The sequence below is a fragment of the Lepidochelys kempii genome, chromosome 2, assembly GCF_965140265.1.
Source record: "Lepidochelys kempii isolate rLepKem1 chromosome 2, rLepKem1.hap2, whole genome shotgun sequence".
Classification (NCBI taxonomy): Eukaryota; Metazoa; Chordata; order Testudines; family Cheloniidae; genus Lepidochelys; species Lepidochelys kempii.
Window position 1 is genome coordinate 250,850,805 of NC_133257.1, and position 16,506 is coordinate 250,867,310.

The 16,506-nt window shown below is 42.3% G+C and overlaps 1 protein-coding gene across 2 annotated transcripts in view; it reads right to left on the bottom strand.

Moving 5' to 3' along the window:
* NOM1 (nucleolar protein with MIF4G domain 1) overlaps positions 1 to 16,290 on the bottom strand; it is a 28,524-nt gene extending 12,234 nt beyond the window's left edge. The window contains exons 1-8 of one of the 2 annotated variants that reach the window (XM_073334555.1): positions 15,301 to 16,273; positions 14,420 to 14,544; positions 13,197 to 13,392; positions 9,821 to 10,144; positions 9,098 to 9,208; positions 7,730 to 7,897; positions 7,035 to 7,156; positions 2,762 to 2,894 (exon numbers count right to left, since the gene is read on the bottom strand). In XM_073334555.1, coding sequence (XP_073190656.1) covers positions 2,762 to 2,894; positions 7,035 to 7,156; positions 7,730 to 7,897; positions 9,098 to 9,208; positions 9,821 to 10,144; positions 13,197 to 13,392; positions 14,420 to 14,544; positions 15,301 to 16,215 — 2,094 coding nt within the window. In that variant the 5' untranslated portion in view covers positions 16,216 to 16,273. Of the gene's footprint in view, positions 1 to 2,761; positions 2,895 to 7,034; positions 7,157 to 7,729; positions 7,898 to 9,097; positions 9,209 to 9,820; positions 10,145 to 13,196; positions 13,393 to 14,419; positions 14,545 to 15,300 lie in introns of both variants that reach the window. The other variant, XM_073334556.1, reaches the window with a different exon arrangement.
* Between the last annotated feature and the right edge of the window lie 216 nt (positions 16,291 to 16,506).

Consider the following 16,506-nt stretch of genomic DNA (forward strand, 5'->3'; position numbering starts at 1 on the left):
CATGGACAGTGGAAGCAAAGACTTAGGCATAGAGAATTCCTCAGTACAGAGACCTCTGCAGACACTTTCGCAGAATGGAGGGTCTCCGGCAGGGTAAACCTTTTTGAGTGATCTTTCTGAGGAGACCTGGCACTCATCTTGGAGGCAGGTTTTTCAGATTCACTTGCAGATCTGTCCCTAGAGGACCTGGGAGTGAGCAAGCCACAGAAGCTGATGGGGCACTGTGGTCATTCAGAGGCGTGTGTGTGTGTGTGGTTCCGAGCCCTGATCTGATGTAGGATGAACAGAGCACTCCATCATAAGGAGCTGGAGCTTTTTCTGTGTACTTCTTTGAGCAGCTCTTGAAGCTAGTGCAAATTTTTCACTTAGATGATACATGCGTATCCCTGAGGCAGCGGATCCAGTACAAATGGCTGTCACTCACTGGGGAGGGTTCCTGGCAAGTCAGGCAATGTTTTGAAGCCTGGGGATCTAGATATAGCCCTCCCCCCCCCCCCCAAAAAAAAGAGAGGATTCCTAAGGAAGGACCTTGCTGAGGACGAGGGGTAGGCAAGCCCAAACCCAGCAAAAACAAAAAAGGAATATCCCCACTCAAAAAACCAGGAACAAAATAATGTAAAATAACTAAAGAATAATAAAATAAAGTAAGCAAAGGTCTAAAATTGACAAGAAAGGTAGAAGCTGCACTTAGGTAGGCACAACGAATTGCTCCATCTCAGGCTGAGGCAGCTGAAAAGGAATGGAGGGCGGTTCATCAGCACAGCCCTATATATCTTCAAGTATGGGGCATGAAGATCCATAGGGTGCATGTGTAAGTTGAATGGGCACTGCTACTGAAAAATCTTGGCTTGAAGGCACATGCACACCTCAAGTGCAAGTAGGGACACTACTCAAAGGAGCAGCAAACTTAGAAGCTGCTCTGTAGCTTGAAGATGATACAGGTAGTGTTTAGCAATCACAGAATTAAAATATATGTAAATCCAAAAGAAAAACATGCAAGTGGTCAAACCAGTTTACATAAAAGCCTACTGAAAATGAAGCACACTTAACATATGCATTTTATTATTTTTTTCATTGTTGTAAAAACACTACCAAACCTCTTATATATAACTCCTCCACACCACAAGCAACATGTTTTGGAAGACACCAAGATAGACATGCTAGCCGCAATAGATAATTTATCCTATTTACACAAATTCCATGGACAAATACCTGCTTAAGCCCTTACTTAAACGGGGCTCTGTGTGGTTACAGGGGTCTACTCTCAGTCCCTCAGGGTAGGGGTCTTCACTTGATTTATATATATTAGGGATTAGGCCCATTTTAGGTTTTAAGATTTTAAGGCTCATTTTTTCTGACTACCATGTCCACAAAGGCAATACAAACTGCAGCAGTTACATATTTTGTTAATCTAGTCACATTAAAGTATGTCTCTAACACTAAACTCTTGCAAAACTAGTATATTTTATTGGTTAAACAACATTTTGGAACTTTATACATATAAAACAGGATATTTTTGCTGAAAAAGCAAACATGCACAAGAATATTCACCAGTTTTATTTTCTTCCTATGTTCTTTGTCAAAATACCAAAAGGCCCTACTCTGTGTAACAGATATTTATAGTGACAGTTTTGATTCATGGTTTTTTTTCCATTAAGAATAATAGCAGTCTTGTAACTGCAATAGAAAGAGAGAAACACTTTTGAATGGTTCAGTTTTTACAATCCTACCACTGAAATGCAGCAGGGGTTTATTCTGGGTGCAAGGGATTTTTTTTTTTCAGGATATTTACATCTTTCTTTTCCATCACGCAGTTTCCTTACTTTAGATCCTTCCCAAAGGCCCATTGCAACATACCTACCTATCCTCCTGTCAGGGGCGTAGACACAGGTGGGCCACAGCTCCCCTGATTAACACCCAGTCCCACCCAAATCTGATTTAAAAAAAAAAAAAAAGATGGAACCAGATTGCTAAGAGGTGCAGTCTTTTAGTAAAGCTGCTGCTGTCTCATATTGCTCCGTTCTCAACACAGGCTCAGATTTTACTCCCACCCCCGTTACTGGTCCCCATTGGCTCTCAGTTCCAAAACTAACAGCCAATCAGGTTCTGGCCAGCACTCACCCCCAGCGTGGAAGGCATACCTCTGGCAATGGGAAGGAAGTAACCAGAGCTGAGTGGTGTGAGATGGAGATGGATTGCGTTGATGGGGAATGGAGCAAAGCCCAGGACTGGGAGCAGAAGGCCATATGTCAGGTCGCAATGCCACTTCTTGGCCCTACCACCTCTTGGTCACTCACTCAGGGGATGGGCTCTGGATACAGGGGAGGGGCTCCCAAGTGCCTCTGGTTACTGCCTCTGCATTGGCAGAGATGCAACATGCCTTTCCCCTAGACATGGAGGGATGGGTAGCCATAGTCAAATCCGCAATATAATAATATACAATATAAATGAATTGCTGTGATGTCAGACCTTTGTTCACTGCCCACCACCACAAGCTGGGGCCCACCCAAATTTCCACTCCTAGCTAAACTACTACCTTCTGGCCAGAAGTGGCTCAATAAGCTTCCTTAAGTGATGAGCTAGTCACCAGATTTTAATTTATTTATTTATAATGGTTGCGTAGGCAGAGAGACTTTTTCTGTGGTATTATGTGATGGAATAAATCTGTACAACCACAGTGACAAACCTCTAATAACAGAAATCCCAAAAGAGTCTCAACTTAAACAGTACCACAATGAGGTAGGAACAGATCTTAGTTTACCTGAAATCTTCTATCGTATTCACAAAACTTGTTAGCCAAATATGCATAGAAGGGGTTATATGTCTTCTCCTGTAGGCAACAATCAACGAGAACATGAACAATCTCTCTCTCTTGCTGATCTTTAAGTCCAAGCCTGCAATATCAATAACAGTAAAAAATAATTAACTGAGTTTAAACAAAATCTAACTGCCTTAAAGTAAGAGCCACCGGCAATTTCTCTAAACTAAGACGACTATTCTATTGCAACTGAAATGGAATCCTTAAAGGTTTAAATTGAAATAAGTTGTCAGCAGTATAGGACAGCAGTTTTGTCATGGAGAATAACATTATGTATGCAGCATGACCGAGTGACCCAAACAATCCTGGGCAAGAGGAGAATGACAGACATTCTATCAGCTTCTGTGGAGCAAAATGAAGGTGACTTTCCATATTTGCACTTCCTGTCAGAAAGTGATAAGCAGTGGCACTGCAATCATGGATAGCTAATCTGTCCTCCCATCTTCAGGAGGAGTCGTATTACTGTGGCAAGAGCTGAGGCCTGGAGAACTGAGATGAACTGTATAGGGAAGAAGATAAGGAGTGAGCTAAAAGTCTTGGGATCCCCACTCAGATTGGCTAATATTCTTTACTATGATTTTGGGAGGAAATAGCTGCTTTTATATACATCCTTGCCAGGGTTAATGGGAACAGACAGGACCCGGAGCCCTTAAGTTCTAGGAAAAAGCTATGAATGAGAAAGAATACATCTTTAAAACCTTTTTTGGTTGATGATATGAACTTTTTTATCTCTTGGTCACCAAATCAAATCTACTCCAGATAGTGAATTGAAAATAGTGATTAGATGGTGGCTGGGTTATCTAAGTGAAATGAGTTTGGTGGGTTCAGTCCAGTTCCTAATAGAAAATGTCTACTATAAGAACACCAACAATAATTACAAAAACACAATCTGCACTTATTGGCACACTCATTGGCTGCCTCAGTAGAAAGACCAATGACTGAATTGCCTTCTCGCTCGTACAGCTGGCACAACTAAAAGAGGATTCAGACCCACTGGCAAATAACAGTACTTTGTGCTGCACCTGTTCTGCAAATAAATATGATTTAGTCCTGAGTGCTGTCAAACATTTGGCAGCACTAAAACCAATTTAAAAGAAAAATGCTTAGTGTTACAATATAAAGAGTGTCAGTCACAAAAATTATTTGTATCACTTTGAAATTGGACTTTCATCTGGCATTCATATGACTGAACTGTCCTGTCTGCCTAGTTTTAGAATATAAGCTCCGCTGGGTCTTCCACACAGTGCACAATACAGTGCAACCAAAGTTTAGTTAGTAAGGATCTAAGTAATCTTAGATGGTTGTGTACTTCAAGAGATCTGCCACTGTGGAGGACAGGATGAGAAATCAAAATGAACTTGACAAATTGGAGAACTGGTCTGAAATTAACAAGATTAAATTCAATAAAGACAAGTGCAAAGTACTTCACTAAGGAAGAAAATCAATTGCACAACTACAAAATGGGGAATAACTGGCTGGGCAGTAGTACTGCTGAAAAGGATCTAGGAGTAATAGCAATCGCAAAATGAATGAGAGTGAACAATATGATGCAGCTGCAAAAAAGGCTAATATCATTCTGGGGTCTATTAACACAACTGCAGTATGTAAGACATGAGAGGTAATTGTCCCACTTTTCTCAGTACTGAAGAGGCCTCAGCTGGAGTACCGTATCCAGTTTTGGGGCCACACTTTTAGAAACAATGGACAAATTGGAGAGCAACCGAAATGATAAGAACGTGACCTATAAGGAAAGGTTTAAAAAACTGGGCATTTTACGTCTTAAGAAAAGAAGACTGAGAGGGGACCTGACAACAGTATTCAAGTGTGTTAAAGGCTGTTATAAAGAAGACACTGACCAATAGGTCTCCATGTACACTTAGGACAATAAGTAGTGGGCTTAATCTGCAGCAAGGAAGATTTAGGTTAGATAGTAGGAAAAACTTTCTAATGATAAGGTAGTTAAGCATTGGAATGGGCTTCCAAGAAAGGCTGTGGAATCCCCATCACTGGAAGTTTTTAATAAGAGGTCAAACAAACGCCAGTCAGGGATGGTCTAGGTATGCTTGGATCTGCCTCAGTGCAGGGGGCTGAACTAGTTGACCTCTCAAAGTCCCTTTCACCCCTATATTTCTATGATTCCACCATAGAAACCTAGAGTCCCGGGAAGATACTGCTGAAGTAGCTCACAATTAGCAGCAGCAAAAGCTTGAGATTAACTCCCAAAAGGCATTAGCAAATAGTAAACAAAATTTGAAAAAATTTGAAAATATATTTCAAAATAAATTCACTTTTAAAACACAAGGATGGTCTTTTTTGATATTCAGAACTACGAGACTAAAGTTGTGATTAATGCAGTGCACAACAACATGATACTTTATCTAAGTGGTGTGCAGGCCAAGTTTAAAACAGCCTATATTCACTGCTGCTTCACCTAAATTCTGGCCAGAAAGTTTCTGAGTTATATTACAGTAAAAGCTGTGTTATCTGGCATGTTGGGGAAATCAGGGTTGCTGGTTAGGCAAAAAGTCTGGATAACTAAGAGGGCTCAAGACTGGGGTCTGGGTGTGGGAGGGGGTGTGGGGCACAGACTCTGGGAGGAAGTTTGGGTGAGGAAGGGGGCTCGGGGCAGGGGCACGGGAGAAGTTTTGGGGAGGCAGATCTGGGCAGTGCTCACCTCGTGCGGCTTCCCGCAAGCGGCAACATGTCCCTGCTGCTCCTAGGTGGAGGCGCGGTCAGGTGGGTCCACGCGTTGACCCCACACTGCCCCAAGCGCTGGCTCTACAGCTCCCACTGGCTGGGGACCGTGGCCAATTCGAGCTGTGGGGGTGGTGCCTGCAGGTGGAAGCAGTGCGCAGAGCCGCCTGGCCACGCCTCCACCTAGGAGCAGCAGGGACAGGTCGCTGGTTGTGGGGAGCTGCCAAGGTGAGCGCTGCCTGGATCCAGCACCCCAAAATGCCAGTTTCTAGAGTTTTTTGGTTTATAAAGTGCTAGAAAACACAGCTTTTACTGTATCTTGAGTATCACAATTCCTAAAATGTTTTAATTTTCTATGTGACAGCATCAGAAAGTCTACTATGTCAAAGAGAGCTAGAACTTTTCCATCCTGCACAAATCTATTGTACACCCATTGTAGTCTAGCTGATGGATCTGTCAGTGGCTCTATCAGCAAGCATGATAATAAGCACAGCTTTCTGTATGGATTTCTCAGACACTTCCCTAAAAGACTGACCGACAAGGAAATTTAGATTTCTATAATTCTGGAAAACATGTTTATGTTTATCATAATCCTTATTTTAGCATATTCTTCTATGCCACATTCTTTCTGATTACAAGGGCCTTCAGTTGGTATTAACACATACCTCTGCAAAAACAAAACAAAACAAAACAAAAAACACACACACACCAAACAGGCTAGTGTAATGTATTCTAGGTATTTTTCAAATAGTTTTTACATCATCCAAGTCTGTGTGTACATCACTTTGTACACACGTGTTTAAATAGCCAGTACTAAGTCAAGGACTGATTTCCAAATAAAACTGCCAGACCTCTGCTGTGGTAACAGCTAAGTTTTTGCAATAGAAAAGGCTGTACCGAAGTACCAAAAAGACTCCATCTCAGTCTAAAAATAAAGTTGTATTTTACAGAAACAGCGTAATGGAATTATAGTTGACTTTACCAAAAAGCCTATTTTGATTTGATTTGCAAATTAAGCTGTTGCTTGCCATTCTGGCAAAGGTTACTCCCTTTGATTTATATAACAGTCACAACAAAGCCCAGACCCAATCTCTCCCTTACCAGTCACCACAGACCTCTGATCAGAGCTGTAACAGACGACACATTCAAAATGAGGTTCAGTTTTAACTTCTCCCTGATTGCACTGCTTTCTTCCATGGCATCATTCCTATGGCTGACAACATCTTGGCCCATTATCCCCCATCTGATTAGCAGCTCAGTTCTGCTGCACTGCTTGGCCCCTTCTCCACTCCTTACTCCTGAGCCAGATCAGTTTTCTTTGCTCCATTCTCACTTAGTCCCTCTGGGCACCTTCCCATCTGGCGAGACTAGAAGTTCTATGCTGCTCTGCCTGACGTCACTTACCCTGTGCACAACTTCCCCTGCTCTCCCTGAGTGGCAACCAGGCAACCTGAAAAGTTTCCAACCCAGATAGCACTTCTATTTGTCCCTGGATTTCAACAGGATCCTGGTGTGTACTTACTTCAAAAGTTTTTCAAATGCATCCAAAAAGTCTTCACTACTCATCAAGACACAAAATATATTTCTCCTGATGTCCGTGTTCATTCGCTGCTTACGAGCAAGCTCCAGTATCTTTGAACTCAACTGAAAAGAAACACGTTTAAAGAAACATTTACTAACGATAACATTTACTTGCTATAGGAAACCTATTTCAGTGAAACTTTTCTGATATGGATTATATATACATACCTGGAATGAGTTGTGAAGCAACAGTCCAAAGACCTAGTGACCTTACCACTGGAGATGAACATAAGGAGTATCAGGACTTGGCCTCCATGCAGTGAGATCAGATAACTGACCAGCAAAACTGGACTGGAAGTGATGAAATGAGCAGTCCTTTTCTAAGTGGCCATGCCCTTCTCACCATGCACTTTTAAAAACAGTTCACCCATATGATTTCTAGGGGTACAGCTGGCCCTACCTATAAGGCTACAGACTGTGGAATCCATTTCCAATTTGGAGTCTGCCTTTTCCATTTCACATGACAGTGCACCACAAAGTCGTTTACAAATCCACAAGGTGGAAGAGAGAATTTCAGGGCCAGGGCAAGCGTAAGTCCAAATACTAACCGCAGTATCACAAGGATATTTGTTCATGTTTCTCAAAGACAAAATTGCCTTGGCACTTTCAATGATTAATAGCAATCTTCATATTTACCTTTCCAACAGGCAATTTGTGCTGAGTCTTGCTGCTAGTACCATCAATCATTGGTGCTCCGCTCCAAGATGACCCTACTATCCACCAACGGCCAACCCGGTCAGCATTGAGGAGAGATTCCAATGACACACGAAGTTGAGTCTCTCTTCCAGAGCCACTGTTGTGAACCTTTTATAACAATAAAATGTTTTCAGTTTCAAAGAGACTTATTTTCCCCTAACAAAGGGTTTAGATCACGGCATAATTTAACACATTTCCCGACTATGCTCTCAGATTTTCTCCCCACAACCTCTCTCTCCAAACAAGATCTGCCAAAATCAACACACTCTCATTTATTTTGATTTACAACACAAGAGCGTGCCTAAATCCAGGAGCTCGTGGCATTTAAAAAAGAAAAATGAATTCCAACCAAAAAGACAAAGCCAGTGGGTTATCTCCATCCACAAACTCAACAACTTTGTTCAAATTCTAATCTAGAGTTGTAAATTAAAAATAAACTGTAATGTCCGATTTTCTAATGGACATTTTTGTTCACATAAAATCACCAAAAGTTCTGTACAGTTAATACTTGATCAAGAAACGAGTGGAAGGGAAGAGATGTTACAAGTGCACTAGCAGAGCTGTGTAAAAGGTTCTATAGCACCTGCCTGCAACATGTCTGGCTCTAGCTTACTGTATTAAATTCCTGACATCTGTGTTCTGTATTTACACAAATTTCAGAAAAAAAAGCCCAACAGTGAACCAGAAGAGTGACTTAATGGTGTAAGCCTCATATCTAAGATACATGGACTCTCTAGAACCAAACTAAAATCCTGAGGAGAATAGCAGCTTCTCAATCTGCAGAGGTACATATTTTACTGTGTGGGGTTTTTCAGGTAAGATCTTAAAAATGAATGGCCTGATTCTCAAAGGCTGAGCATTCACAAATCCTGCTGAAGTCAATGGGAGTTGCAGGAACTCAACACCAGGGATGATATCTTGGTCTGCTCTACACAAACATCAAAAGATCCCACAAGACTGTCTGTAAGCACAGGGATCTGTCTCAGTGTCCTTGGATAAAAAAAGTGTCTCTCTCTAAATGTTTTGCACTGTGATGGGTGCTGACTAACATCCAGAGATGGCTGCATTTCAGTGGTGTTCTCTGTATACAGTCCGTAAAGTCATTTGAAATTCTTGGGGACAAAAGGCACTTTTCACAATGTATTGTTCAACCTGCGCTGTTACACAAATTCCAAAGTAATATTAGCAAGTCATCTGGTCTACAGTATTTTACTAGTAGCTTAAAAAAGGATCTTGCAATTACTTCCAAAAGTATGATTTAGGAGAAGTAACAGCGCCCACTAACATACTAAAATACAACATTTTTACCAGTGTTCTCTGCAGCTTGCGCAACTTCTCAACTGGCTCAGGGTCATAACCTGGGATTTTCCGCATGTCATTGTTTTTTAGTGCCAGCATCGTCTCTAGCATAAAGCGAATCTGTGGGTAAAAGAAACAACAGTATGGCAGACGTGCTGGAAAAAAATGTTATTTAACAAGTGGAAAATGTATCTTGAACGTATTACTGCGCATGCATAAGCATCTCACCTAGCAATACATTCTGGAATCTAGATTATGACCTCACAAATAAAGAATACTAGCTAAAAACCAATATTCATTTTAATTCCCACTACATGTATTTGTGCTAAGTTTAGATTCAAATCTAATTTTGCTAAACAATACTACAGCTGTTGAATTATTTTGGACTTTTAAGTGTACAAACTGTATTATTCCATGAAGTAGATGCATCATCATTTGCATAACACACAAAGCAGACAACTATTTCAGGGCATGCTGGTGTCTATGCTCTGAGAACAAACTTTTAAGTGCTCATTATTTTCTATATGTTAAGTAAGCTAATGCAACAATAATCTAATTGGATGCTAACACTATCTTAAGGTCTAATCAGACTATCGCATGAAACAATTTTAATAGATAAACTTAATACAAAAATTAAACAATTTGGCAAATTAACAGATTCAACCAAGTCCCAGATGAATTCTGTTCACGCTGGGAAGTTTGTGCCCAAACGTATTCAAAATGCATACATACTCTAGACTGGTCCTGAAATTTCTTCCCCACAGCATTTGCTTTGTTCTGGGACTCACTAATCAGATCCTTCAGGGCCAAAGCATCATCTTTTCTCAAGGAAAAGCCCACATTTTTCAGAAGGAGCAAAATCAGTTCAATGTCCTTTTCTGTAAAAGTGCTAACAAGTGTCTTGAGAATATCAAAGATCAGCAGCGAATGCACTACGTGAAAGTTATACAGATGGCCAATCAAGGCAAACAGGTTATCGCATTCTTTCCCTTCAGTGTCACTTTTGTAAAATTCATCAGATTTCCTCACCACAGCCTCCAAAAAGTGAGCACCAACCTGGCAACAGTTGTATGAAAAGAAAAAGAATATTAGAAACCAATTAAGCATTTTGCATATGTAGACCCTCCCCCCCCCCGCAATTTTATCTGCAAAAAGCATAAGCAATGGGAAACAAACAAAAATTAACTTATAGGAAAACTGTTGTTCCCAACATTGATTTTCTATATGAACTCTAAGCTATCAGTTCCATACATATTTTTTAAGAAACATATTATTTGCCTGGTATCCATTTCACTTTACTTGAAATTATGTATTTACATATATAATCCAGTTATCTTTTTATACCTTTATTTGGTAGTAAAAGTAGGCTTGATGAAATCAAGCTAATGACTTACTAGAAAAGATTTGTTTAGACAACGAAAACTGGAAACATTTCTCAATGCAACATAGATTGGCAGCTGGGAGCATGGCAGACTAATGCTACTCATTATCACTACGTTCAGGCTACGTTTTAGTCATGGGTATTTTTAGTAAAAGTCACAGACAGGTCACAGGCAGTAAACAAAAATTCACAGCCTCTGACCTGTCCATGACTTTTACCATATACCCCTGACTAAAACTTGGGGGTGGGGAAGAAGATAATTTGCCCGGAAACCCGCTGGTGCTGGGGGAGGGTGGCGGCATGTGGCCTCGGAAACCCGCTGGTGCAGGGGGGGCACAGGCAGCAGTGCATGGCGGAGGATCTCTGCTGGTGCTAGGGGGGTTGGTGGGGCCAGCAGGCTCCCTACCTGGCTCTGCGCCTCCTCCCCCGCAGCAGCAGCAGAGTTTGGGTGTGGGAAAGTGGTTGGGGCTGGGACGAGGTGAGGAGGGCTCTGGTTGGCGCTTACCTGTGGGGCTCCCTGGAAGCGGCGACATCCCCCTCGCTCAGCTGCTAGGCGGAAGCATGGACAGGCAGCTCTGCGTGGTGCCTCCTCCTGGAGGCACCGCCCCTAAAGCTCCCATTGGCCGTGTCCCAGCCAACCCCCTGCCCGCTCCCACACCCAAACTCTGTTGCTGCGGGGGTTGGGGTGAGGGGAGGAAAAGGGGGCGCAGTAGCCCGAGACTGCCCCAGCACAGACCGCTGCAGAAGTCATGGAAAGTTACGGAATACGTGACTTCCGTGACAAACTTGCAGCCTTACTCAGTCATTTTCATACTAGGAAACATCTTATGCGCCATACAAAAATAAACCATATATGGGTAAAGATTCACTTTTTAGATTAAAAACATTATTGGCCAGGAAAAGCCTGATAACAAGAAAAGCACTTTTTTCCAGCTCCTGGTTAAACTTAGCACTTAGTACTTAGCACGACTGCTTGTCTTCCTACTGGAGATAAGAGTCAGAGTCAACTTGCCAAACAGATACAATATGGGAAAAATTACCCAGAAAATGACAGACCTCTTTATATTTATCTACAGAAAACTGAGCCTACAAAAAAGTGTGCCAAAAATATACATTTAAATTGTGGACTGATCACCTGTCAAATATTCATTTTTTAAAATTGAGTTATACAATTAAAAAAATTGTTATAACGTTAATGTTGCAGCTAAAATCAGTCAGGAAATGTGTAAAAGTTACGGTTTCATCAGCAATGCTGACATGGTTGCATTACACTGCCAGAATGGTTTAAGGCGTACATTTTATGGCACACTGATATGTCAAGCTGCATGTTCAACAAGAATGAACAGGAGTATTATGTATATGCTGCATAGCATACAAACATTGCTACAAGACCTTAATTTTTGCATTTTCTGAATCAATTTTAACTGCAACCTTAATGTTACCTTATCACAGTTTTGTGCATTTAATATCCTGTATCTTTTTCAAAGAACAAACTTGAGTGCTTAATAATGCATTCAAGTAGTCCCAATTAGTTGTGATGTAGACTTCAGAAGCTAAGTCAATGGTCTACGTGAGAGTCTAGAAACTGGTTGACTACACTTAATAATTTTAAACTTATAAAAAGATGGGGGTTACTATTAAAACAGTGCCAAAATTTTCAAGTCAAATGTGGGTTAAGAACCACCCTTTAAAGGAACAAAAGGAGTAAAAATAAATTTACTATAATGCAAAGGTTGCACATAGAAAAGTTAACATGATTGTGCCCCTCTGATATTTAGTTTGTTTTTTAGAACAGCTAATACAGAAATATTTCCACCTCATCAAGGTCAACACATTACAGACGCAAGAACTACTTGAATATATCTTTTATATGAGTTCTTTCAATTATGTTTCTGCATTACAGAATCAGAATAAAGCTTTATGGGAACAGCATCCTGAAACAGCTCATTGTCTCTTGGCAAAAGTTTCAGTGAAATTATCTAAACTCCTGCAATAACTTCCCTTTGACATTACCTGTTCCAACATGTCCTTCATATTAGCAGACAAAGCTTAAGTTTATTTTGACCCGATATTGTCAAGCCTGAAAATACAACCAATCCTCAAAAAGTTGCTTGGTGTGTGTCAAATGCCCTGATCCTGCAAACACTTATAGCTGCAAGCCAACCCACTGACTTCAGTGGGACTACTCACATGCATGCGTAAGTGTATGTAGGATCGGGCTTTAGTGGGGTTCCTCAGATGCAGGTGGATTTTTTTACTCTAAAATGGTTTTAATGAATTCTGTAGTTGGATATATAGGACTCAAGAATGATGTTCTAAAGTAGCCATAGAACAGGACTGGATAATTGTAGTTAAAGATAGAAAAAATAGTAGCTTTAAGAAATTTTTCAACATACAGATAGATGCAGGTAGGAATATAAGGCACTAATGGTCTCAATGAGATATGTTACACTTTATAAAGGTGACCAATAATTTATAGAAGAAATTACTCATTCAGATGCAGTAACAAGCATAAGTGCTTGTCACTTGCGAGAGCCTACTAAACCATAACTGCAACCACAAGTCAGCCCATATTGCTATATAGTGAGGTGTAATTTCAGGGACACCATATACTTACGTTCTAACAATTTCAGAAACCACACATTCAGAAAAGAACCTGGATAAAGCACCATAGAAAGTACTGTGCAACGTGATTAGAAAATAAAACAAGCCCAGGCAAAAAGTTACCTCAATTCCCACAGTATGATGAAGAATGCTGACCAAAAGGACATGCTCCATCATCAATCTAACTGGCATTACGGCTGCAGTAACACAAGCATTCATAAGAACATCTGTTAGAGTTTCATTCATGTCCTTTCTACTGTTAGTCATGTATAGCTCTTCCAACTGTCCACTTATGGAGGCCAAATTTGGTTCACTCAACCTATTGGGAAATAAAATTCAGTGTTTGCTTTAGCTTTCCATTTCTTCTTTCTGAGTATATATCCCCACTTTTTTTTCAATTTAATATTGCTTTTAATCCAAAACAACAAATGTTTTATTTTTAATGTTTTAATCTTTTATTCAACTAGTAGCTCAAAAAGAAAAAAGGGACAAATATTTGAAACAGATTTTGGATCTTTCCTGTTCATCAGAATAATTCAGATACCCAAATATTTAGTTCACATCTTCTCAGGAGATACTGTATATAAAAATGAAGTAGTAGTATTTGCAAAAAGTTGATGATGCTAAGCGGTGATGAGCAAAAGACTGTCAGATGCACAAAAGACCATAACATACCATATCTAAAATCTAAAAGTACTCATCCTCATGTTTGTAATATATTCAGTGTAGTTATAATGAATTCTTATTCTGCATACCAATGGATCATAGCCTGCGTACCAGCCTGAGAACCACAGGCACAGACTAAAATTAATGTCAACTGAATGTTTTTATATAAAAGCCACAATTAAATATATGGTAATGCACAATTATTGCTATAAACCTATTCTTCAGTAGTATAAGATACACACTTCTCCTGAGATTCAAGGCTCAGCAATTTTAATAGTATTTTTTTTAATGCTCTTACTTCGTTCATGTGCAGATTGTACAAATTAAGGGCCTGATTCTACAATTTTTTTTTTTAAACCACACATAGTCCCACTGATGTCCATGGAATTATGTTTGGCCTACAACACCTAATAGTATTTGTGGAATTCAACTCAAAGTTTTAAATTCACTTATCAATCAATACATATCTTCTTTGATAGATTTTTCAACTTCTATAAATGTACTTCAAAATAATTGAGAATAAAAAAAGATACTGTCAAAGATGGCATGCACAAAATTTGACTTTTATTTTAAAAAATCAGTTTGCAAGAAAGAACTCATACCCACTCCCCTCTCTGGCTTCAGCAGTGGCTGCTGTAAACACAGCCTAATAATTAAACAACTTTAATGTGTTATATTACCTGTTAATTAGTCCTTTCACGGTTTTCTTCAGTCTTCCCAGTTCTTCCCTCTTTTTGTCATCCATTGTCTCATCAACTCTTCTCGCTGGAGGGGGAACATACATCATAGCTCTATGGCAAAGACTCTTATCAAAAGAGAAAAACATGAAAATAGGGCAGCGTGTTACAAAAAAAAAATCTTATTTAAAAATAAATTCATATTCATTTGAAAGTATCTTTTAATTAAATATAAGAAATGGGATTATTAAGTATACCATAGGTTTATTTCTAATCACTATGAAGCTTTTGTAATTGTAATGCAACACCCATAGTACAAAATTAGGCTAAAGGAGCTAACTTGAACAGCATCCAAAAAAGAAACATGCACCAGCTTATCACTTAGGATCAACTCAAATCAAGGTCCCAATTCTCCAAGAACTCAATGGAAATTATGCAAGCCTTCCAAAAAGCGTGCTTGGGCCCCAAATGTACCATCTGTGTTCACAAATGCACAATTCAATACTGTATCTGATACATCCTCCGTCAGCAATGGGATAAATGGTCTGATAGGTCTTTTCCATTGCTAGCTTCTGTAGGCCTACTGGTATGCTGAAACTATGATAGCAAAATCATAACAAGAACCTCCATATACATTTCAAGGTTTATCAATGCTCATGCTTCAGGGCACTGCCCTATCCCCATAGCATCAGGAAACGTCACCCTGTAATACATAGCATAAAATTGTCCTCAGTTCATCAGTCTACTGAACATAGCATGTCTTCGTCAGGACAATTTCCAATCCCTTACAAAACTCAGATCCGAAGTGAAACTTCATGAGAAGGGTGCAAAATTGTATTTGAAAAGCCTGAAGCTATTTGATGCAAAACCTGCCCCCAACGTACCTGCTCTTCTCTGGAGGTCTTGGCTTTGCAGGGTTTATGGTCGCCACAATCCTCTAGAGACATGGGCAACTTTCTGCTTCCTTTCCGCTCATCCTCCCAGTTTCCTTCCATATCGGCCTCCCCTGAGGTTTCTAAAGTGTCCTCCATCCTCCCCTCCTCTTCTTCCTCCTCCCCATCTAGCTCCCCCTCCTGATCATCATCTAGGGACTCCAGGTCTAGATCCTCCTTATCAACTTCATCCTTCCCCTCATCCAGATCTAGGGGCCCCTCATCAGCCGCCGCCTCCTCCTCCTCGCTGCTCTCCTCATACAGGCCGCAGAGGGTGGCCTCGGGCTCCAGGGCCCCCAGCACGTAGCCCAGCCCATCCCGGGCGAAGCTCTGCGGCAGGGAGGAGGCTCCCGCCTTCCTGCGCTTGCTGAGCCCCAGGCGCCGCTCCAGCCGCCGGATCTCCTTCTCCTCCTCCTCGTTGGCCGCCAGCAAGGCCCGTTTCCGCGCAGAGGCCGCCGCGGCGGCGCTGGCTCCCTTCTGGGGCAGCCGCTTCGCTGCCTCGCGGGGGCGCGGCCGGCGCTGGTGGCCCCGGGGCGACGAGGCCGGGGCCGCGCCGGGGAGGGGGCATTGCCCCACGCCCTGCGTCTGCCCGCCCCGGCCAGCCCCTGACTCGCCCGGCCCCTCACCGGCGGCCGGCTCCTGGTGGTGCAGGCGGCGGCGGCGGCTGCGCTTGAGCCTGCGCTTCTCCTTCCTCAGCTCGCGGCGGCTCCTCCTGCCCCGGCCCCCCGCGGGCTGGACCCCGGGCTGAGGAGGGGAGAGGCCCCCGGCCGCCTGTACGAACTCCCGCACCGCCAGCCGCAGCTTCTGCAGCCTGCCCGGCTGCCGGCTCCCGCCGCGGCCACCCCGGGCCCCTGCCGCCCGCGCCATGCTCCCCGCGGCCGGGCCCACCGTCAGGCTCCGCGCCGCCTGGGCGCCGCCATCTCGGCCAGGCAGCCGCCGCCCGCTTCCGGCGCGCTGGGCCGCGGCCTGGGGCAGCAGCGCCACCTGCTGGGGCGGCCCGGGAGGGGGCAGCGGGGCGGGCCTGTCGCGCGTGGCTCGTGGCCCTTGTCGCGGCGGGGGCAGGCCGCAGCAGCCTGGTAGCATTCTGTACCCCCCTTTTTAAATGGGTTGAATAGTAGTGAAAGGCACAGCTTGGACAGACCAGAAAAATGAAGGTCT